The 23,856-nt window shown below is 38.4% G+C and overlaps 2 protein-coding genes and 1 non-coding gene across 3 annotated transcripts in view; all 3 read left to right on the top strand.

Annotated features, from left to right (window-relative positions):
- The window catches only part of LOC146161259 (DNA-dependent protein kinase catalytic subunit-like), a 52,976-nt gene extending 33,338 nt beyond the window's left edge, over positions 1-19,638 (top strand). The window contains exons 62-83 of the mRNA XM_083386114.1: positions 187-275; positions 512-632; positions 1,304-1,480; positions 1,845-2,010; positions 2,300-2,411; positions 3,234-3,447; positions 4,364-4,539; positions 5,117-5,250; positions 5,710-5,856; positions 6,320-6,486; positions 7,730-7,941; positions 8,604-8,694; positions 9,179-9,394; positions 10,399-10,606; positions 11,912-12,064; positions 12,673-12,788; positions 13,668-13,765; positions 15,499-15,672; positions 16,449-16,650; positions 17,531-17,722; positions 18,430-18,566; positions 18,961-19,638. Coding sequence (XP_083242240.1) covers positions 187-275; positions 512-632; positions 1,304-1,480; positions 1,845-2,010; positions 2,300-2,411; positions 3,234-3,447; positions 4,364-4,539; positions 5,117-5,250; positions 5,710-5,856; positions 6,320-6,486; positions 7,730-7,941; positions 8,604-8,694; positions 9,179-9,394; positions 10,399-10,606; positions 11,912-12,064; positions 12,673-12,788; positions 13,668-13,765; positions 15,499-15,672; positions 16,449-16,650; positions 17,531-17,722; positions 18,430-18,566; positions 18,961-19,168 — 3,510 coding nt within the window. The 3' untranslated portion in view covers positions 19,169-19,638. The remainder of the gene's footprint in view (positions 1-186; positions 276-511; positions 633-1,303; positions 1,481-1,844; positions 2,011-2,299; positions 2,412-3,233; positions 3,448-4,363; positions 4,540-5,116; positions 5,251-5,709; positions 5,857-6,319; positions 6,487-7,729; positions 7,942-8,603; positions 8,695-9,178; positions 9,395-10,398; positions 10,607-11,911; positions 12,065-12,672; positions 12,789-13,667; positions 13,766-15,498; positions 15,673-16,448; positions 16,651-17,530; positions 17,723-18,429; positions 18,567-18,960) is intronic.
- Positions 4,148-4,221, top strand: Trnat-ggu (transfer RNA threonine (anticodon GGU)). The gene has a single exon. It is a non-coding gene; the product is annotated as a tRNA-Thr (tRNA).
- Positions 19,639-19,896: 258 nt separating the features above from the next.
- Positions 19,897-23,433, top strand: LOC146161258 (uncharacterized). The gene is made up of 4 exons (XM_083385690.1): positions 19,897-20,675; positions 21,149-21,332; positions 21,788-21,923; positions 22,812-23,433. The coding sequence occupies exons 1-4, from the start codon at positions 20,234-20,236 to the stop codon at positions 22,992-22,994; spliced, it is 945 nt and encodes a 314-aa protein (XP_083241816.1). The 5' UTR covers positions 19,897-20,233; the 3' UTR covers positions 22,995-23,433.
- The last annotated feature ends 423 nt before the right edge of the window (positions 23,434-23,856 follow it).

Here is a 23,856-nt window from a genome sequence, read left to right as displayed (position 1 = left end):
TGACAGTACACCTAAATTCTAGAAAAAATTCTGCAATTATTTTTAGATAGTGAGCCTACAGTTCCATCTTCATATTTTGAACTATTTATTAAAAGCTATCATTTTTGATATTTAAGATTTTTGGATTCAGTTTATAAGGTGGCTTCTGTGGCGATCTTTAAAACTCTTTATAATGCGTTGTTTAAGGCCTTGGATGAAAACGCTAACGGCACGAGTGATGTTGAAAAGGATCTGTGGGAAGATTGTCTTCTGAACTGCATCAAACAAATGTCGAGGTATGTATTTTTCGATATTGGTGAAGAAGCGTCGACACTAAAAAAATGTTAATCATACGGCCGTTTGAATTTGGAAAAGTTATTGTTTATTATAAAACTTGTATGGGCAAGCGAATTACCTTAAAACCAATTACTAAAAACAATTACTAAGTGTTGTAGCAGGTTATATCTGCATTCCTAATAATATTGCAATTTAGACAGGTGAAGTGCAAATTTACATGTTTTGCCTTTACTAGGTGGGATCATGTCAACAAAATGTGCGACAGTTTGCTCGATCGAAGCCAAGACAGTGACGACATAGCTGATGACGTCGCATCGCAGACGCTTTCGTCTGCGTGGGCCCAACCCGACTTCCAGGTAGTAAATGCTTAAAGCTGATAATCTGCTAAATTTAAGTAAGCGATTGGACTAGTGCTGGCTTAAGCTAATGATTTTACTAACTGTTGTTCAAGAAATATAAAGTTTCCATTTCAAGTTTTTCGAAGCCAATGCCGTAAAACATTGTACATTGCAATATTCGTATTACTACATCGTTACCTACAGTACTGCAGAAATAACGCTTGTGAAAGTATAGTGAATCATAATCTCTAACTTGACTAACCTTGTACAATAAATGGAAAGCAAAAAAGGGAAAAAAGCAGAAATAAACGCGAGCAACGAGAATCAGACTACAGGAAAAGATTATTTTTGGAATCGTGGAACATCCATAAGAAGGGTAACACCATGAACGTCAAAACTGACGTGATGCTTTCTGCATGCTACAAGCACCTGCTGAAGGACTAGAGCCAGTCGCTAATTGTTTTCTTATCGTTTCGTTGCTCGCGTTTATTTCTTTTTTTTTCCTTTTTTTGCTTTCCATTTATTGTACGAGCGTTCAGTGCCTTCACCCTGACGAAGGCGGCTTGTATAGGTTGCCGAAGCGTTGGTTAACATTACAATTACCAGAGGAGCTGTTTTTTATTTATATTACCATGCCTGTTAGCAACAGTTTATATATTGACTAACCTTGTTGACATACAACTATGTAGGAGAGATTTCTCGACTCGGCCGTCCACGCCAAACTCCTGCTTCACCTTCAAGGTCAACCAGAGGTCGGCAACCAGCTTTCGAACTTCTTTGATGACGCAATGAGGGGCGACGACGACCGAAAGAGTTTCGTGGAGAGGAATTTCTCCGAGCAACTTGTGATGCTCTACATTCACAAAGTTAGTGTTTAATTGGAAACTGTCGTAACGACGTTAGTTTTGGAGAAATTTAGTTTTTGTTTCCAAATTTTCAATAACCTCCCTTTACGATTTCATCTATCAGTCATAATCTAGTCATGATAAATTTTAATTTCACTCAATCAAGTTGCAACGCATTGATTGTTATGTATTGAGCTTTCAAAAAATATAAATCTTTTTAAGTGTAATCTTTGGATTTAACAAAAGTAGCATGACGCTTTAAGCTTATCTCGATCATGTTGAGCTAAATTGTAATTTTACTTGCTGTCCAACTGTTTGACATGAATCGTACATTACGCTCATACATTAAGCTGTACATAATTCCAATTAATACGATCTTTATTAGAACGATTTCGACCGAGCCAAGTACTACTTGCAAGTTGTGGCTGAGCAAGCCACCCAGCGGTGGTCAACCGTTGGTACTCTTGCTCGCTCGAGGGAGCAAGAGATCTTTCGCGTTTTGCCCGTCATTTCGGATCTGCGCGACTTCCTCAATTTCGCCCAGAAGCCAGGTAACAATATTTATGTACAGATGCGTAATGTAGCGTGATAAAGAATCTGAAAGCCAAAACGTCAAGTAAATCGATCATCTTGTTAAAGACGCTTCGATACCTACTTGCATCATTATCAGTTAATGGCAATATTTTTATTTCCTTTTAGCATGTTACCAGTTAAGTTGAGATTATGCGCGATGTTATTTGGTAATATAACTTACAGGGACTCCAAACAAAATGGACACTTCGTTTAGGGCTATTCGGTAATCTGTGACTAAGTGACAAAAGCATCTATTTCTGTATTTAGATGATGACGTCACCGAGCATGACGTGCGTCTTATTATAAAGGGTTGGATGACGAAGATGCCTCACGTTACCCAAGACCCAGTGACGTCTTGGCACGACATTGTAAGCTACAGGTCAGGCCAAAAAATGCATTATTGGAATTTTAGATCACGGAAATTACTTCAACAAATACCATGTTTTATTATAATTGTTACTGGTTCTTCATATGAAGAAAAAAAGTTATTCACAGTTGTTCCTCTGGAAGCATTGTTATTTTTAACAACATTGTTCTGTCGTAATTTTATTAAGGTAATTGTTGCCTGTGGTCATGTCTCTAAAACAGTCGTCCAATCCACCGGTTTAATTGTTCCAGACTGCGGTAAATTTTCGGAAACAACTAAACGGCGATTTTATAAAGCGCATTTTATATTCCAATCAATTACAAAAAGTTAAATCAAGCCCGCGATCTTTAATCGTTAACAGTAATCCGACCCGCGCTTATCAGGCCTTTTCCGGCCCTTTATGAAAAATGTTTGATTGGCTATGCTCTAAAACAGTGCTCTCAACCTTTTTTACTTCACGACCCACTTTTTTTTTTTTTTTTTTGCAAGTTTTATTGTGCGACCCACAATGAGATCTGACCAAACAAATAAAGTTACATAAAACCTGCATCTTTACTACTGCCTTACGTATTGAAATACTAAATGCGACCCAACACATATAATTCTAAAGTATTTGCTACATCCTTGCATTAATGTTACGTATTATGCAATAATTTCCAGATCTAATAGAAAACTGTAACATTTAGAAATGCTTCTCGGCCCACCTGAAATAGCTTGGCGACCCACTGGTTGGGAAGCATTGCTCTAAAAGAACCCCTAATATGGTTGCTACTTGAACATCAATGTCGCCGAGGTTAATTCTTCAAAGGCATTTTTACCTTGTTGCGTTTTCAGGACGTTTCTCATGGATAAAATGAAGACACGGCTCGAGCGTCTCACGTTTTTGGATGACTCGATGGACGCGGATTCGGCTGGAGGATACGGAGGAGGGAGCGTCGGTTCGTGGATCGAGAAGTGCAAGTCCCGGATGTTGATCGAGATGATGAGGAGTGCTTACTTGGGTGGAAACTTCACTGTCGCCTCCAAGATCATTAGTCATCTGGATAAGGTATGTTAACTTGTTATTTTATACCTAGTTTTCTGACATCTTTTTGAATACCTATTTTTTAATTTTAATTTTAATCAATTTCTCAACGGTGACCATAACAAGACGATGTCGTTGGTTCGAATTTTCCGCCAGACTGGTCTTTGGTGCTTATGATGGCTTGTATTTACTAAAATACTTTTTAGCCCCATTTAGCTAATTTAGCCTCATGTAGTTTGCACGGGATGCCTTTTGGACTAAACAACTGAATAGCTAACCTACTTTTCAAATCATTTGTGAATATCATTATTCTTATATCTGCTTATACTGTGTTGATTTAAAATAATATACAATGAAAGGGGATTCGTGACATCACTTAATTATATTCCAATTGGTCTTGTTTTAAGCTTATAAAAGAACTTTGTGTGTCTTTCCACAACAGAATCTTGTCCTCCGAGCCAACAGAACACATAATCGAATGAATTCGAATTATTGGATAAACTGATGATGTCATTTATTTACATGGCGAAATGCATGTTTATATTAAAAGTTTTAGACCTTGCTAACTTTTATTGTTCGAAGCGCTGCGCTTCTCAAGCTATTGGTCATGTTATAGTAAGCATATTTTCACGCATATGTGTGTGCATGTAAGATAGAATAATGATATGCAACTAACAGAATGTAACAAGCATTTGTGTATGGTTGTTTTTCGGCTCCTCTCTGAGCCTGTATAGCTCAGTTGGTAGAGCGACGGTCCCGGTTTGACCGAAGTCGTGAGTTCGAACCTCACTGCAGGCTAAATGTTTTTTTAGCCTGTCCTGCTTGCATCAATGATCGACAGATTCGTTGAGTCTGCGATGGCTTTCGGTGTACTACATATTTCCACAAATATAAAGATTTCAGCGAATTCGCGCATGAACGTAACGCACTTATATTGCAGGACTACGAGTCTTCGGATGCCGAGATTCGAGTCGACCTCGCCCACGCCACCACCGAGTACTACCACGCTCGCGCGCGCCACCTGGAGGTGTTTGGTGCGCGGCAAGGTGCAACCTCAAGCGCCAAGTTCTACGCGGCCGCCTTTCGCTCGCTTCAAGACGTCGCCGAATCGAAAACGTGAGTTTCTTATCGTAATGCAATTTTTTTTTAATTTTTTTGAAGCATTTGAAATGCAATTGTTTCTCAATCCATAGCAAGTATTTTTTTTTTTAGCATACTAATATACTTTTAAGTAAAACGTTTTTCAGTTCATAGTCTTACTCCATTAAAAATAATTTGCGCATCTAAAATTAAAATCATGTCTATATTTCACCAAACATTAAAAAAGCTTTTTTTTTACACTCCAGTTCTACATGTTACATTAAAAACCAATAGAACATTGATAATATGTTTGGAAACTAACTGACACCTAAGCCAATTATGAGAACCATTTACCATGTTTTTAATTTCGACGAAATGGCTTTTTGGCACGGATCTGTAATGTAGCTTAATAATAAATTGCAAAGCCAAAAAGGTCCAGTAGATCGACAGCATCTTGATTAAGACGTTTCGATACGAGCTTGTATCATCTTCAGTTAATGTGACGGAGTAAATTTAAGCATCACTTGTAAAAAGTGGAACGCAATTGTTGTCAGTCAGAGTTTCTATAGTTGGAACGAAATGGCTTTTGTTTAAACGTCTTAAGTGTATACAGAGTGGACTTTCCCCACGTTCGACACCAGCTGCTATTCGCCACCACTTACGATATGACGTCACAGTCACTGGAGCAAATTGGTGACGACGAGGAAACGAGAAACGAAATAAAGAATATGGTCCAGCCGAGCGAAGGCAAGACAGAAAAGCGATTTGAAACAATTAATATAAATGGCAGTCTTTATCGATTATAAATTATATTTAGCTCAATTTGGTTTGAGAGGTTACTTTATTTATCTTTTTCAAAAATCAACCTTAACGTTATCACGACTCAAGTGGAAACCTATACAGTTCATCAAAGAACAACGAGCGATATTCCATGTTTTTTTTTTTGTTTTTTTTTAAAGTATGCTGAATCTCTTATCGATTGTAGTTACGGTTCCAAGCACAGTTTTATGTCGATGGGCTGCTTAAGGGTAATCTTTGTTCGTATCTCACCTCCACTGCAATAATGACTAATTTAATTTAAAAAAATAAAATTACTGAAGCTTGAGCCAATTGTTTGATCAAAACTTTATCGTTAACCCCAAATTTAATAATATTTATCTATCAAAACTCACCCTAATAAAAGAATTCTGCTTGCTGTTCTTTCAGTCGGCCTCGAGTCGTCTTTGCGTGATAGCGCCTACCGACTTTACGAGAAGGCGGTTAAGTTGAGCGAAGACGCGGACGCCGATCTTCGGCAAGAAGCCTTCAACAAATTAGCGTCTTTCTGCGATCGACAGATACGAGATATGCCGGGTAAGGCGAAACAAGCGTTTTGGGACGAAGGGCCGTTTAATCGTATCTTTGTTTTAATGCTGTTTTGGAAAATGTCAATCGCAAAAAGAAGACGGAATTATTGAAAAATTGAGCCTCGTATTTTTTAAATTTATCGCTAACTAAAAAACCCTGTACATTATATAATAAAAAGGGCTTAGGTATCGTGTTTGTTTTATCAGAAATCACGTAGATATCGTTGGGAAACTCACAACACATATTATGCACAGTGTTTTTTTTCACTACGGTGCCTACAATTTGTAAATACCAGATAAAGTTAAGTAAGTTTTGTCGTCAGGTAAAAATAAAATGTACTCTTAGTTATATTCAAGAACTATTTGATTCCTTTAGAAAAATGGACCTTTGGGATTCGAGGACCCCTGGTTATGCACCACTGGCTTAAGGAGAAGGCTTTTTGTTGGCACTAATCCTGCTTTGCCTGCAGAAAACACTTCTATGCGAGTGCGATACGCCACAACCATGACCACATGTCTGCTTCGATCGCTGTGCATACAAGGGGGTGGGCGCTCTGTCGCCACCTTGCGGTTCCCGCGTCTGCTCCAGATGGCTGAAGAGTTCGGTGACTCTATATCGGGCCCTTTCGTACAAGAGGTGAGGTTGTTACTGTTGTCTTTTTTGTCAGGCGAGATTGGTCGTCGCCGAGTTCCTTGTTTTAATAGAAACCTGTGAGAGCAGGATGTTACATGTCAGTGAATAATTTTATTTTTCGGATGGCTAAACAACAGCTCCATCTCGCCACCCTTTCTGGTTAATGTTCAAGAAAACCTAACGGCATTTTTTACCCGATACGTCGATTTCACGGTCGAATGATCAAGAAATGTGCTTAACTTAATTACGTGACTCAGCATGCCCTCTCTTTAAGACAGTGTTCTGCAACCGATGTGCCACTAGACCCTACCAGGTGTGCCGCGACGTTCCCGGAGGTGTCAGGAAGGAGTATAAATAATACAGCAATTTTTTTCAAAATCTACACCAAAGTGGAAAGAGAGAATATATGTATTATTGGCATTTTGAGTTTGTTAAAATCAATCTCTGCTGCTACTCCGAAAAAAATTAGGCAAAAAAGTTTAAAACACAATTGTCAGGTCGTTTTTCGAATATGCTAGTAAAAGCCACCAATGTTCTCTGTCCGGGATTACAAAGGGTTAGGGTTAGGTAAAAGGTTATACAGGCCTGATTCTGGCCGTTTAGGTCTTATTCCGAAGGGTTTATGATTTATTCCGATTTAGATGGTATTACGACTATTATGTATTAATCCTATTTTAGTCTTATTCCGAACAGCGTTTTATTCCGACGTTAAAGTTGTTCTTATTTCTATTTTATGGCTGAAGTCCGCTATAATATTGCAAAATGCCGCTGCCATTCAACTTGTTTTTTCGGTGTCATTGACTTGGCGCGTATCTGCTGTTACTTAGGTGCGAAACTTTTTACCTCGTAAATCTCTGTCTCTATCTTCACGAAATGGAAGAAGTCCATGCTTCGCCTGACGCAGGTTTGCTACAAAAGCTCTCACTTGTCCTATAAAGGCATTCAAGCGTTACAATCGCACAACCTTTATACTGCTCATTTGCATTTTTATTGGGATCTGCGACTAAATTTTCACTTTGTAATTTGGTTTGTTATCTGAACTCTATTAGTTACAGGTTAAGTAAGGAAATATGGAGCAACTCATTATTATATACGATATGCGCTCATTTTGTCATTAATTAGAAATTTTATTAATACGGCTATCTCATGTAGAGTCGCAAATAACAACTTAAAATTAAATGCTTCACTATCCCTAAAAATCATATCGATGTTAAAAGTAAAAGTATCTAATTTTCCGTTCTTGTAGAGCAAATCGGTTCCAACCTGGACCTTCCTCGCTTGGATCGGCCACATGGTGGCGTTGCTCGACCGCACCACGGCGCCCTTTGTCCACTCGATTATGACGCACGTATCGAGAGACTACCCCCAAGCAGTGATCTACCCCCTGTGCGCAGCGCAGGAAGGTTTTGACTTCAAAAGGACCGAAGCCGGGAAAAAGAACAAGAGCTTCGTGAAAAAGTAAAATTGTTTTTTCGGCCAAAACATTGTGAAAAAAACATTTGCGTTTCTATTGTTTGTTGATAGACCAGCAGTTAGACTACGTGTAGAACGCGTTATGACAGAAAACCTATCAGTATTGTTGATGTTTAGGGAGCTCTAATATTTCCAAAATTACTCTGTAAATGTTAGGTGTGAACGGGCAACTTTATAAACCTAATAGTTTTTATACATAACTGTAAATACGACTAATACAAATTTTGCGTTTCTAGGACCGCAATAAAGTTTTTTGTCATTTCACCGCTCTTGAGCATTGGAGGCTTTTAGTAAATCTATTAGTTTCTTTATACATTACATTTGCCGATCCATTTGAAAGTTGAATTTCTCTCAAAGTCTTGTAATGGTGAGTTACAATTAATAGTTCGTTATTTAAATAGAATAGGAATAATTAAACAGTGCTGATAATCAGCGAAACATGATAATAGTAAAACTCAAACTTACGCAGCCAAAAAAGTACGTCTCAAATAAAGACATAAAAGACACATTTTTGCTCGAGGCAAAGCACACCACTAAGTAGCAGGGTTTGATAAAGGAAAACACAAAAATGGAAACTTAACACCATCCATCGCTAGATGTAGTGGTATTTTTGTCTTATAATGTACACGGACGTTTTATTGCTACAGGTTGTTGTCATCCCTTCACAACGAGATTCCTATTGCCAGAGACTTCATCGCCCAGCTTCAACTAATTTGTGATCCCGTCACCGTATTTAAGGTTTGCATTTCTTTCAAGCATAGTTAAGGCGACCAAAATTTTCGATAAATAAAAAGATTTGATCGTTTGATCAGCTTATCATACCACTTATTAAGAATTTCAATCTTTTAGACATTATATTAAATATTTTTTTAACTTTAGATAGGATCCACAACTACATTCGTCTATTTTAGTTTCCTTCTGGCTAATATAAAGGTTTTTAAGTCGTTAAAATATGTATATGTTTATTAGTTCTGTTAAATTTGACGAAACGTATTTAGGCAAAGTGTAGTTGAAATTTCCCTAAAAACACAGTTTTGTTTTCAGCTAAATGGCCGATGATTAAGTCCTGGACCATCCAACACATTCGCTGTATGAGTTGTCTTCCTAGAAAGGCAATCTTTGTTAGGTCCTCCTTAAAACAAGTAACCTATTGATTCAAAAAGCACTTGGTGGTACAACCCGGCCGATCTGCCCAATAATCTAAATACTCACGTGCTTTTAGGATTGGAAAAGCGCCTTTTGGAAGTTGTGGAACGACAAAGAACGGAAAAAGGCCACCACGAGCCAGTTGCTTACAAGTTATCAGAACATGTACAAGGAGCTCTTCGAACACGCCAATTCTGACGTCACAAAGCAAGACAGCTCGTCGTCGCTGTACGGATCTGTTGCGTCACAAACGCCCCTCGCTGTCGGGCAGTTGCGAACCAAATTTGCAAAGGTATAAAAAAACTATCAACCCTATTACAACGTCTTTTCGTATGTGGCTTTAACGTACTGTGTGTATATAACTTTTGCTGGTTTACCGTAAGGCTTTGTCTTACTTACGGCTTTATTTGTGGCGGTCAGCCGCTAGATTTAAAAACTGTTTTTCTTCTTTTCGTTTAAATCAAGTCATGGTATTAAGAAGTGCCGAATTGCCATGACTGGAGACCTTATTTGAATTAAAGAGTATGTTTCTATGTTACACAAATGGCAATTTGGCTTTTTTTTAAGCTTCGGACATAGCTTTAGGAATATGCACGGTATGCAAACTATGACTCAAGTTTTAGCCTTTTATTTTGCTTAGGCTTGAGCGGATTGTGAAAATAAATATACTTTGACAAGGTGTTATTATCGAATTTGCGTCAACCTAAAACTAACGCCAAGGGCAACCTATTCTTTTTAGTATAAGGATGTGATTTTTATTTTATCTTAATTATAATACTATTATCTTTGGTTTGCTTTGTACCTCTTAAGGTGATATCCGCACTTGTCGAAATAAATGCAAAGAATCTTATAAAGCTTTTGTAAGGTTTAGTATGTGTTTTCACAACAGAATCTGACTCTCCAACAGAACACATAATGCCGACGATAAAAGTTCTAAATTGTTTTGAGAAGCTTTACCGCTTCTAACAGCAATTAGCCATCAAGGTGTTAAAACTTGTAAAAAAAATAGGCATTTCCGCCATTGAATGGCAACATCATTCTAAATGGTAAAAAAAATAATATAAATTTCTAAATAAATATTAAAAATGTAAAATAAATAAATATAATATATCCAAAATAAAAAAAAAACGTTTTAACACCTTGTTGGTTCAAAGCGGCGCGCTTCTCAAGGAATAAAAGCTTTTGTTATTGTCACTGATTGAGTCCACCGTTTATATGCTAAAAATGCAGATTATCTGGGTTACCGATCCAATGTATATCTCTATACACAAAACAAAATAAGTATCCTTGACGCAGGCCTTTAAGGCGGAGGTGGACGCCCTCTTCGGCGGATCTTCCGGAAGCACTCTGCTACAGATGCGGGACTTTCGGAAGAAGGCCGACGCCCTCTTCGAAAAGATGAAAAACAAATTTAAGGAGCAAGCGAAGTCACTGCAGGACTACAGTCCGTGGTTGGCCGGTTACCAGGGAATTCAGCGTGGCGACAGCGAACTAGAAATACCGGGTGACGGCTGATTTTTATCGTTCGATCTTCTAAGACAGTATTTTTTAACCCGTGGGATGGTACTCACTGCGGCTAAAAAAACGTAATGCGTATGAAAATGGTGCATGTTATTATTTTTATGTGAAATACAGTAATCAAATAAGCTGGTGCACCCACTTATGCGTTACAGGTACAGTACCATGTCTCGTATAGTGGTCCATTGCAGCTTGAGCTATCTATTTTATATCGGTCAAACCTTAGGGACACGATTTTAATACAAAAACCCTTTCATTGTTATTTTACAAATAAAACTAACGTTTGCAAACTTACCGTGCTTATTTCGTGCGGATGGAAATTTTCTGAAATAAAAAAGTGCGGATGGAAATCGTAAAGGTTGAAAACTGTTCTAAGATTTATGTATTTCACTGTTCCAAGATTTATGTATTTATGTTGTGTTAAAATGTGACGTTATATTAGGGCTGTAGAAAAATGTTTTTTTGTTTTTAATTCCCGATCTAGTTCGAGAAGAGCGTTTATCGCACCGGCCTAGGTTTTGTAGCCGCAGCAGAGAATTTAAAACCGCTCGTTAACTTCACACGACGGCGCCCTTTAACTTGCCGTTTTTCTACAACCCTAATACAACATGTTATTGTATTTCAATACATATAGTTGGGTACAGTTTTCTGGATTCGCTTGTACAGTTTTTACTACGTACCGAAGGAAGATTTTAAGTTATAAAACAGTCCGGTCATCCATATTAGTTCAAATTTTGTGTAAATCGGTTACTTGGTCCCTCTATTGTCAATAGCATCTCTATATCTGCATTTGTTTGTTTTATATTCATTTACATTCTCACCCGATGTTTCACACTAGCTAATCCAACACTTTCTATTAGATCACAACAAATTACGCCAGTAAATAGCTGATTAGAAACCCGTCGTTTTTTAGACAACTACAGTATATACTATATCGATATATTTAACGCTACTGACCGGTGTTCTGTATTATAATGGCTATTAACTATTGGTAATTAGCGACGACAAGGTAGCTTAACGTTTAGAGGATTGATTTTAATAATTAAATGATACAATATGTAATCAATTTTCTCCTTAAAGCAAAAAGGAGTATCACCGTTTTTTAATTTTTGTTGGAGACTTGAACGCAAACTGTTACGTAGTTTTATGTGTTGTTTCATCATTAATTATTTTAAGGTTCTAAATTCTAAGTTTTAAAAACAGGCTAGTAAATCTAGTCGTTCTTCTCAGAGTTAACGACATTAAAAGAGTTGAATTTCTGTAGTAGTTAAACGCGTCATATTTTGTGTAGGACAATATCACGGAAAGTCGCGACCCCTGGTCGAGTATCACGTCACAATTGTGGCTTTCGACGAGCGTGTTTGCGTCATGCATTCGTTACGACATCCGTGCCGCGTCATCATTCGCGGGTCTGACGAACAGGATCACGTGTTCCTGGTGAAAGGTAACGAGATTTGTTTCAGTGAGTCATACAGAGCTGGACTTCGTTATGCTTAGGCCGCGAGTAAGAATGCAATTCGTCCCTATAAGCGGCACTTTTATATAACAGGTGTGTTCCACCAAACGCTTTAAAACAGTTGGAGTTGTGCACACACAGCTTGCCGAAATACTGTTTGCTTTAGGCTTTGTAGTTTAAGTGGTAGAGTTTCCGTGATTTGATCTATATTAAAATACCTTGACAAAGTAAGATGCCATTCACGTAAAATGATTGGTGAATGTATCGTTACTTAGCAATATTTTAAATGTCAAACATTAAATGTGCATCATTTGTTTTTGGAGGGACTTTTTGCTAGTTATTTGTGTGTCTTATTCTGTTAGAACCAGTTGTGTACCACAGCGCTCCTTTTTTCGGCGAAATAATACCAAATTTCAAGCGAAGAATGGTAACCCAATACTTCAGGCTTTTTATATTGAGCATTAAGATCAAGCTAACGAATATGTCACAATCGTGTAACCAAAGGCATTCGAAAATACGGGAGCTTGGGAGACATGTCTAAACAATCTTCTATAGTACTTTTGCAAAGTCTTGTAAAACATTCTTTATGTTTTTAGGCGGCGAAGACCTGCGCCAGGATCAACGAATCGAGCAGATATTCGACTCTGTCAACGATGTATTTCTAGACAATGCGTCGTGCAGGGAAAGGGACTTTTCCATTGTAACTTATCAGGTACCGCGTTAAGTATTTTTTAGAGAAGGCGGTAAATAAAACAGTTCAGGATCGACATCACGTTAATCCAGACTTAGGCAAACTACGGCCCGCGGACCAAATCAATCCGCAAAACAATTCTATCTGAAACGCAGCTTGCTTTCTATAAAAAATTTTAAGTCAAAATAAGCCTATATGTTTTTTTATTAATTCTAGAATATTTTATTGAATAAATTACACTTGCAAGGCAGCCACACTTATTCCAAATACTATACCAGCTTGTCAAAACTAATATGTTTATAGTTTCTTTACAAGAAATCACCCTCTTGATTATGAGCATTTCAGATCCCTTTTTTTGGCCCCCTGTCAAAAATAATTGCCCACCCCTGCTATAATCCAACACGCTTGTTTTTTACCGCATCTCATGGATACATCGGAAGCTTTGTGTGGATATTTTCAAATATACTTCAGGTCATCTTTAAAGGTCAATTTGATTCTCCACAAGAAAAATATACAAGTCCTACTAAATTGCAGTTATTATGTGGAATCGCTCGACCAATTACGATAACCACCGATATACAGTTCGCGCATGCCACGTTTGTTTTGGAGGCGATTTTTACAATTTTTTTAAGTATGATATACTTCTATACAAGGTTTGTCCAACTCACTTTTAGAAAATGGGTATAAATCTGGAAAGCGCTATGGTTGATGTTTGATTGGCTGTCTTGTTTTAGGTGAATACTTTTATTGGATAGGCTGTTAAATTGTATGGTAATTTGTTTGTTAGAAAAAATATGAATTTGGCGGTAAAAAGACTTCAAATTGGCATAAACTCGCATACTGCTATGTACATATTTCAGATTTTTTTAGATTTACTAAAGTTGGCATGGTTATTTTTAGGTGATCCCAATCAACAGTAAAGTAGGCTTGATCGCCTGGGTGCCAAACGTCAAGCCGTTCCTCGATGTCATGAGGCAGCAAGCCGAACGCATGGGATGGTAAGTGAAACGGAAAGTAATTTTTCGCCTAATTTGTCTCGTCATACGGTTTGAGGCTGGTCGCTAACCATATAATTGAGCTCTAAGTATCGCCAAATCCATCGAATAAATTCTGGCCCCTTGTACACACGTCTTGCAGAGTGTCATGTCTACCAAGGTTTTGTTATAATACCTCTTGAAGTTCGCAAAAATTTTATGTGTTTATTGAATGAAGGTGTTACGCACTGGCTACCGAAATGTTATATGTCTCTCAAAAAGTCCTTTGTTTTGTTCGACACGTATTATAATAGTGTATACATTTTTGGTGTCCTTTTATCAGTATGCCTTACAAAATTGCCTTGACTGACAACTAAAGTGGTCGTCAAAAGAAAAAGGTGGTTAATTTTTCGGTCACGTTTCACACATTACAAAAGCTGAAATCGAGTTCCGTATAATTACCCTAGACCAGTGTTGCTTAATTTTTTTTCAAGTTTGCTAAAATAGTATTTAGCAAACTTGAACATAGTAAAGTTTGTTGTCGATCGCGCGAAGCGCGAAAAAATGGAGTTTAATTGGTTGTATTGGCGCTAAGCTAAACTGTAAATTCAGGGGGCTTTTCGCATTGGGCACACAACAAATTGCTGGTGCTCGACACATTGATTTTTATCAAACTGATATTGACAAATATTTTGTAAGGGCGTTTACTCCAAAGTTGTCAGGCTGTGTTGTCGAGCGCAAAAATTAAACGTTGCGTTAGAGTATTTCAAAAGATGTGACGACACACAATACCAGGGCTGCGGAGTCGGTTAAAAACAACCCGAGTCCGACTCCCGAGTTCGACTCCGGCCAAAAAAATACACCCGAGTCCGACTCCGGCCAAATGTAAGATTTTGTCGAGTCCCGGGTCCAGCTCCGACTCTACAACCTGTATTTTACCCATTTACGCAACTAAATTTAGGTGGATTTTCTGCAATCCACTCATATTGGTGTCATAATTGATCCACCGGCATTACATGGTTTAAAAATATTTCACATTTGCTATTACACTTTTACTTTTTTTTAACTTACATTTTGCCGCCTTAACAGTTAAAAAAATTGATACTGCGCATGCGCACGTCGGACTCGGGACTCGGGTAGTTTTACGCGGTCTTACTCGAGTCCGACTCCGGCAAAACAAACCGACTCCGTCGAGTCCCGACTCCGACTCCGCAGCCCTGCACAATACAACGGCAATATTACAAAACATTATATATTTGCGAAAAAAAGTTTAAGTCCCCCTGTTGATTGATAGCCTGCTATCATTTCTAAAATATAGATAAAAAATAGTTCGAACAGGGGTTAACTTTTATCGTTTATCTATAAGTTAGCAAAATTCTAACTAAATAGGGCCGTTATATCTTCGATGATATAAAAACATGCAATGGCAGTTAAAGAGACTTCGGGCTAAAACGAATAGTCAACAAAAGTAGAAAACCCAGGATTCGCGCATCGCGAAGATTTTTTACAACCCAAACGAAACAAATAGAATCATTGCAAAAAAATTAAATATAAACATAGAGCTTGCGCCCCCCTAAGAATTACTTGGCCACGATTTCGGTTAACCGTGCTTCATAAAAAAGTTTTCTTACTCTGCCCTGATAAAGCACGGTTGTGCGAAAGCTTGTCAACTTGAAAACATTAACTGTCAACATTGAAAAAGAAAAATACTCCTCAACCAAGATTATTGGGTTAATGTTATCGTTGTCGCTTTGCAGCAGAAGCGTTGTGGACGAACTGAGCAAAACCTCGTGGGTACCGCAGCAGATAACAAAGGCATCGAGAGGCAACAAGGTCGAAGAGTATGGCAAGTTTGTGCAGAATTGTTCGTACGCGGACGTCGTGGATCGCTTTCACCGCGCGCAGAACCGACTGCCCTGGAACATGCTCAGGTACTCCGCGTATTATTGTTGTGGCTCGTTGATAAGGTCGTTTGCTGAATCGATTGTTATCGTCACTTCAGGTACAAAAATAACATGTCTTGCCAGTCTCGCTTTTCAAGCTATAGTCAGACAGTGCTAAACTATCCTGTGTTTACCTTTGTTAGAAATGGTGTTTCATTATGGAATCTAAAACCCATTGACAGTAGGTTTCTGCTTGTCGATCACTGCTTCGTTGACGCGTATAAACAGTAAAACTGAAAGTTTGAAAACCTGAGTGAAACATGGGATCAACATTTTTTTTGGAAAATGTATTTCGTCTACATTGGCATCGTCAGTTCCTCAAGTCCAATGATTTAAACTTTGAGTTTTATTGTTTGTGTACCTTTGGGGTTTTGTTTTTACTTTTTCTATCGTAGTACTCAGGTATTTAACATTTTTTAAAACCCGTTTTATATTGCTGGATTTTTTTGTTGCTTTTCATTTTCAACGCTTTAACGTTTTTTAAGGTTACAAAAGTTCAATACACTGAAATAACATTTGTTAAAGCCACGGCATCATGAGTAAAAAAATTAAAATTAAAAACTTTATATCCACAAAAGACTTTATATCCACAAAACACTCAGTTTTTGTTACAACCTGAATGACCAAAAGAGATTTATTTCTTGTTGTTGCATTCCATATGTTAAACACTTCCGTTTAAAAATCACCCGCGCCTAATGCTTTTCGTGTCAACGCCATACCCCCACCCACCAGCTCTTAACACACAAACGTTGTCGTTCGGTCAGAGAGGTTTACCTGCGAATGAGCGCCGACCCGGAATCGTTCGTGCTGCTCCGCAAGCGTTTCGTGTCCTCCTACTCGTGCATGTGCGTGGTTCACTGGCTGCTCGGCATCGGAGACCGACACCCATGTAACTTCATGATATCCACCACGAGCGGGCGAACCGTCGGCATTGACTTCGGATACGCCTTTGGATCCGCCACCGAGGTTAGTTGGGGCGAGATTCTTTCTCCGCTGAGCCTGCGTATAGCTTGGTTTTCAGAGCGATGGTTCTGGTTTGGCGGAGGCCGGGAGTTGAAATCTCTGTGTTTATATAGCCTTGCCTTGATTGCATGAAAGTTCTTTATTTTGCTGAGTTCAGGGGGCCACCAAAGTTCGACCCGCAGCATGTTTCATTAATGAAAATAAAGTACGTGTAATTTTAACTCAAATATATGAAAGTTAAGCGACTATACTTAACTCAGTACATTTTTTTGCATATAGGTAGTACATTTTCTTTGTTAAACGACAACCTGGGTAATAAAGTTCGAAAAAATAATTAAATCCACCCGCGATCGACACTCTTTACAGTTATCCAGCCATATATCAAAAGTTTGCTGAACCTGGCTTAGTGCATCCGAAGAACCTATGTCCTGTAATTGTTGGTCCATAAGGCTTAAAAGTGTCAGACTACAGATATATGTACCTATTTGTGCATAATATTTGAGAAAGCATACTTTAAAACTGTCCAGGGCTTCACAGGGTTATTCGGTTGCCTTTGGAATAAGTACAAAGGGGCCGAACAGTAACCGAAATTTTATATCATGGTGACATTTTTGTGTCCCGGAGAAGCGTGACATCAAGATTTAATAACGAAGTAAACTTTAAGTATTTGGGAACGCTAAGCAAAGTGTTAACAAAAGCTAATTTTCCGAAGCTTTAAATTAGAATAGAACACTTTGAATCTAAATTTGTTGTCATTTCTCATTTGGAGTAGGATAGATTGTTGTTTAAATATCAGGCTGTGGGTTGTAGATTAATTTGTACAAAGCAATGGTCGAACCTCAGGTTTTTGCTTGTTAACATCTTCACTCGAAATGCGTTGCAGAGCCTCCCAGTACCGGAACTGGTGCCGTTCCGCCTCACTAGACAGCTGACGAGCCTGCTCCGGCCGCACGCAGTCAAGTGCGGCGAGTTCCGTCAGTTCATGGTCCACTGCCTCTCTGCTCTCCGCTCGAGGTCGCACGAGATCGTCCCGCTACTTGACGTTTTCATCAAAGACCCGTCGGTCGACTGGCAGGTAGAAACATTCTTTCGACAATGCCGCTTTAAAGCTAGAAAAGCTAGCTTTTTTAAAGCGATAATGCCGCTAATTGGATGTCACTTAATAATAATAGGAAGGTTTTAAAAAATCGAACTTATTTTTCGTCGAAATTTCATCTTTTTCATCGGATCTATCTTTCGAGGTTAGTTAGACATTCCTGCTGGGTATGATCATTTGCTAATCGGCGAATTGGTGTCGCATTCCTTTTATATGTCGCAATCAGTTCGCATTCTGTTTAATATTTTTGCATGAGCTTGGTGAACCTTTTTTCAAACGGAGATGTTAACTTAAATGCTGTTGTACCACTGTGTACACCTTGCCTTAGCTGGAAACATACACAAAAAGGACATATACGACATCCTGTGTTACTCCTTGACCTTGTCATTTTATATCGTTTTTATTTATGTTAAGCAAGCAAACACACACGTAGACCATTTTGTGTTCAGTTTTTATGATACAGTTGGATTATGTATCTCCCTCTCATATCAAACATTTTAACGTCTAAACAATGTAAAATCTTTTTTATTTGTTTGTTTAATAATAAATCAAACCAGACAATGTAGGCGTTGTTCAATCTCCAGCATATTCAATTTCTTCAAATATTCAAAACTTTTAATATAAGTAATAATGTGGAAGAACAAGGCTAAAATTCCCTTTTTAAGTGTCAATACTGCCCTTTACAGATCTACGCAAAGAAAAGTCGCCACACGGAAGGCACCAGCGCTCAAACAGGGGAAGAAACGAAGATTTGGTATGCTAAACGCAAGATCAAGATTGTCCAGCAAAAGTTGTCGGGCTGGAATCCGGTCAACATTACTTGGTCAGTTCCCGTACTCTTAGAACCTACTGTATTGTGTGATTTTATTACAAAAATTAGATATTGCATTTTAAAGGATAATGCGTGGTAAGATAGCATTATTTTATAGGGCAGCATAATTTTGCGTAAGTAATTTGATTCAAACAACCTGGAAGTAACCGAGTGAAAGTAATGTTTATATTATGTCCAGTGTCCACATTATTACTTTTGTTTTGTTAATACCTATTAATAATGTTTTTTTTTTCTTCAGCGTTTTTGTTTGGTCGGAAGCTATCAACATAGTTTCACTTGCCACAAAATTATCATAAGCAACTAAAATGTAACTTAAACCAGATTTATAGTCCTTTTTAATAAAACTCTTTCTCAGAAATTTAACCTATTGTGCTAACATTTTTAGCGATGAAATCAAGCACAACGCCGATCTGGTTCGATTCTACAAGCACTACTGCTCGGTTGCCACAGGCGACGCCGGGCACGGCAACGTGCGCGCGCAGCTCGACCATGACAACCTCTCCTTGGAGCAACAGGTGGACTGCCTGATCGACCAGGCGACCGACCCCAATGTTTTGGGCCGCACCTACCAAGGATGGCGGTCGTGGCTGTGAAATCGTGCTTTTTCGCGCGTCTTTCGTAAAACTACGAAGGCACTTCTACAAATTCGACCAAATTTTTAATAAAATCTTGAAAACGGTTATAAGTGGTGCGAAAACAAATCGATCTCGTGAGTATAGCTATAATTGCTAATCGATATATGAGCTAGCTTCATTTCATATCCGCCATATGCGCTTCAATTAGCTCTGGAATGCGCCTAAGCATCAGCTTGAGATAATGAAATTCTTGTAACTGACACTGTCCTGGGGGCAAGGCAATATAGTAGCTGTTGCAGAACAGAAGATTTTTATTTTTTTTGGTTCAACGACTGACACGAATAAAAACTTCAACTGTTTATAATAAGTTAACGTTTGTCAACATTGAATATTTAATAGCATTGGTGGAGGTTAAAGCTGTTCAAATCCGTCAGCAGCATCTCAAGTTTCTCGTTACACGCAACATTCGCAAGATTGCTTTGCCGTCTCATAAGCAATAAGCCCTCGTGACTTGAAATATGATTTGATTACTCGCAATGTACATTGCAAGTGTTAATCTGGTGCAATTCAGATTAAACCAGATGAAATGCAGTTGTATTCGAAAATGGATTTTACTTTAGATTATTGTGAAACTATAAGATTATCAATTTACAGGCGGAATTAACCTGCCAATATAAAAGGCTCATTTACCCTTGACCTTACGTTTCAGGCGATTGCTGTTAGGCCTTTCAATGCAGTGCAATGTAAGTCGCGCGTCGCCGTTTGTTCGCGGGCAAGCCATTACGTCACTGGCTTCGCGTGACTGAAGTTCGCAAATGCGCGGAAAACGATCTGCATACTTTTGTCGGCCTTCGCTGACTTGCTTACGGCGGGCTAACAGCTCGTCATCCGGCCGTGACAGTCCGACTTGCTGACAGAACCCTTCGGTCGGTTTTCGGGCGTTTAACTATAAACTGTCTGTGGCTGTGCGTGTTGTCATGTAGGCTGGTTGATTTGCGAGAAATCTTTGAAGAAATAGTGCGCGTCTACCACTTTATAGTTTAGGTTTTTACAGCTGCTTTGGACTTCAGAATAGTTTAGTCAATGGCGAACAGCGCTGTTAGCGTTTGTCATTTGCCACACCGGCAACTGCCCAGGTTGCCGCAACAGGCCCCTTTAAGCACACGGAGTGTGTTTCAATTGCCGGGCAACGTTAGCCAAAGGTATTCGACGAATCCCGACGTCCACGCGGAAAAGGACTTTCAATCGAGGTTCTCGCAAACAGAAAACGATATCGGCCGCGTGTTTGACGATGATAGCTCATCGAACGGCAGGTTCGAATGTGGACGCTTTTCCTGCTGCTTACTGTGTGGCAGGACTCCGCGATCGCTGGCCTTAGCCACGAAACGAAAGACCGCCAACTCACTGCGGTTCGTCTACAGAAGGCTGAGAAGGGCCGGAAACAGTGGGAGTTTAAACATCAATAAAGAGCGGATCGCCGAAAGGGGCCTGTACTTGGGAAGCGTCACCACCATACTCGCAAAAGGTTAGCAGCGATTTAAGTCTGAAATTCGATCCCGAAATTAGCCCTGAGCTCTAAAATAGATACATTACAGCCCTTTGGCAGATTTTTGTTTGTATGCCGTTTACTTACTTGTGGTGAAAATTTGAGTTCGGTCAGTGTTACAAATAACGTACTGGTATGTTTTGGAGATGACCATAGTTATTTTTTTTAAACTTAATACATTTTTAGATTTTACATGTTATTCTGCAGGTATTGTAAACAAAATGGCTTTCTACAAGTTAACATCAAATTAATAAGAAAAACCTATGGATAGTTTTACAGTTAACAGGTGTCTTGTTTCTGTTGCTCAAAAAACAAACAAACGCGTGTTTAAAAGTTAAACGTACGGCTAATGCAGGTGCTAAGGAATATTTCATTGGGCAGCTCGCAAAACAATAAACCCTGGGCTTAACCGCGTTGCTTTTTGTATGTGTATTGTGTCTCTTTAAACACAGGCGAAGGCTGCACCGACATCGCTGTTTCAAAGGTGCTGAAACACAGCAGGGCTGGGGCCAGCGGTCTGCCAGTCACGTTGACAGTTCGAGAAGCTAGTCTTCGACTTGAATGTAAACAGGTTGTGATTGCGAACCACAGCCCGAGCGGCGAACAGCCGAGTCAGTGGGAGTTCATGTTTCGAAGGTAGTAAACTTTTTTATTATTTTAACATTTCTACCGTTACAACAGACCAGCGATTTTGCCCGTTGAGGTAGGTTTTCGACAAAATCTTAGCTACAAGTGTTTAATGAGAGTGTTTTTATGTATTCCGTTCTAATGATTGATAACAGCAATAATTAAAGTATTAACTTAACATAAAAACATATATCTAAGGGTGACATTAAGCACGAAACTACAGAACCAATAATAATGCCATACAAAATTAACCAAATCGAAAATTTGTGCTATAAATATAAAATATTTAATTAAGCATACTGGGTAGTTATTGTCCTTGGTTAAAGCTTGTCACGACTTTATCTGATAAATTCACGAACAGATTCATCTTTTCGAGAACGCCGGAATATCGCGTGCGAAAAGGCCGTTTGTCTAGCAATGACCTTATACGCTGTTTCGCAACGAATTCCTCTTATTTGTTGCAGAATCAGCACGTGCGTCGTTGCATCGAAATCGAGAAATATCCTTGCATGGGTTTACAGACACGACGCGCCCCTCAAAAGAGTCGTTCTACGCTGTCATGTTGTCAGCCTTTGCTCCCCCAAGCATACGAGCTTCATGGTAAAACAGCTTGCACGCAAATGGCTATTTTGTTCGTATTGAATACTTTTTAGTAAATTTGGGTTATGAATGACAAGAACTGAATGTAATCAATTTTAAATTGTCGGTCGCTTTCTTTTTTCATTCCAATGCTGTTATGAGAATTTCACTTGCTTTTGCAAAGACTTGAACCAGGACTTGACTTGATATTAGTAAAAAAACTTGAGTTGGACGTCCATTTTCAGATACCTTGTGTGAGACTCAAGACATCTGTGATAGCATTTGCTGTAATAAATCGTTATGTATTCCAACTTTTAAATTTTTTTTTGCTTGTTAGGGTCACCGAACTTGAGACTATTTCCATTTTTTAATGTGGACAAAACTTCACTTTGAAGTTGCGATGTTAAGCGAATTACATACATTTTCAGTCATTTTTTTACAAAGGGTAAAAATTTTGATTTTAACGACAAGTTTCGTACATTTTTCATCCTTAGGATAGAAAAGATTACGCTAATTTTGCCTTTTCGTTTTTCGATGTACGTAGTATTTTTATCTCAGTAGATGTTCGTAAAAGTATTTATGTTCACAAACACTTAACACGGAACGAACTAATACAAAAGACTGGACCCTTCTGTAAAAAGTGACTGAAAACCCAGTGATTATAAAGATTAATTGCTCATCCTTACTATAATCCAATTTAATAAAAACTTGGGCGCTATTACATTCTTCAAAGAAGGCATTTGGACTACAAACTATAAATGCGTTTATTCGACACGTGCCTTATCTTCGAACAATAGTCGGTATCTTACTTACTAAAATCGAATGATTTCAGTTGGCAATTGTCTTTATAATATTATTATAGTAATTAACGATAAAAATAAAACTATTTAATGTAATACCCTCTGTAAGGTTAAGGACATCAACCGAAGCAGAAAAATGGACATGATTGCCCATAAGCGACCAAATCGACGACGCACTTCCGACCGCTGGGTGTCACACTTGAGTCCTATTTCAGAGGGCATAGAGGAGTTTGAAACATTCTCGCATAAAAAACACCTTTTTCCCATTCCAGAAGCCATCGAGATATTTTGACTCAATTTACTTCACGCATTGCGTTTTCTTCAAGTTTGTAATCCTTTTTTTGTCGGCCACACAAACGTCATGTTTTTATCGGGATACCTCTTTAATAACAAAAACAATCCAGTGTTCAGGTATCTATGTTTGTGTTTTGTACTATAACGTTAGTTCCGCCTATTTCGGTCCGTTGATTGAAAGCTTTGGTTTTCTCGCAATTGGCCTGACTGTGTGAAAAAATATTTTGAGGTGAAGACACGCCAAATAGAAAAAAAAAACTGAACCTGTTGTATTACAGAAAACTTAAGGCAAGGAAAACAGCGGTATTTTTATTTATTTTGATACCTTTTTTTAAACGGCGTTACATTTTATAATGAGCGCGCAAATACCACTACACCATACACGTCCAGCTATATCTGTTTGTACCCACGTGTCATTTACGCCTTACATTGTTGATCATCGAATGAATAAATAAATACTTAATATTGTCAACGTTGCGTACGTTCTGGACATTCTTATGAGCTTACGGTTTATGTTTGACCATAAACAGAAGTGACTGAATAATTATTATAGTAATTCGTTTTAACTGTATATATATGTAGGGCTATTGGTTGAAAGTATAGCAACTTCTGTGGAATGTGTTTCTTTTGTCTTTTTACAAATGCTAAGTTTCGATTACCCGAAGACAATGGCGTGATACCAAGCAAATAATACTTTTATTTTCGACAGTTATTTTATTGCATGAAAGAATACGAAGTACTGAGAGATTTAGAAATGATTCAACGCCACATCGAAATAATCGTTTTGTGTAAACCACCTAAACCCTAATCCTGTCGAATTTGTCCTTTCTTATTCGTCTGTTGTTCATACAAGCAATAAA

Source organism: Ascidiella aspersa, chromosome 3, assembly GCF_963924565.1.
Source record: "Ascidiella aspersa chromosome 3, kaAscAspe10.2, whole genome shotgun sequence".
Lineage (NCBI taxonomy): Eukaryota > Metazoa > Chordata > Ascidiacea > Phlebobranchia > Ascidiidae > Ascidiella > Ascidiella aspersa.
The sequence above is the reverse complement of the archived record's forward strand: the minus strand, read 5'-3'. Positions and strand labels throughout refer to the sequence as shown.

Coding starts and splice junctions, on each gene's coding strand:
- LOC146161258 (XM_083385690.1), top strand. CDS start 20,234: ATGGCGAACAGCGCTGTTAGCGTTTGTCATTTGCCACACCGGCAACTG. Junction 21,333..21,787: donor TGGGAGTTCATGTTTCGAAG/GTAGTAAACTTT, acceptor TATTTGTTGCAG/AATCAGCACGTGCGTCGTTG. Junction 21,924..22,811: donor CCAAGCATACGAGCTTCATG/GTAAAACAGCTT, acceptor ACCCTCTGTAAG/GTTAAGGACATCAACCGAAG.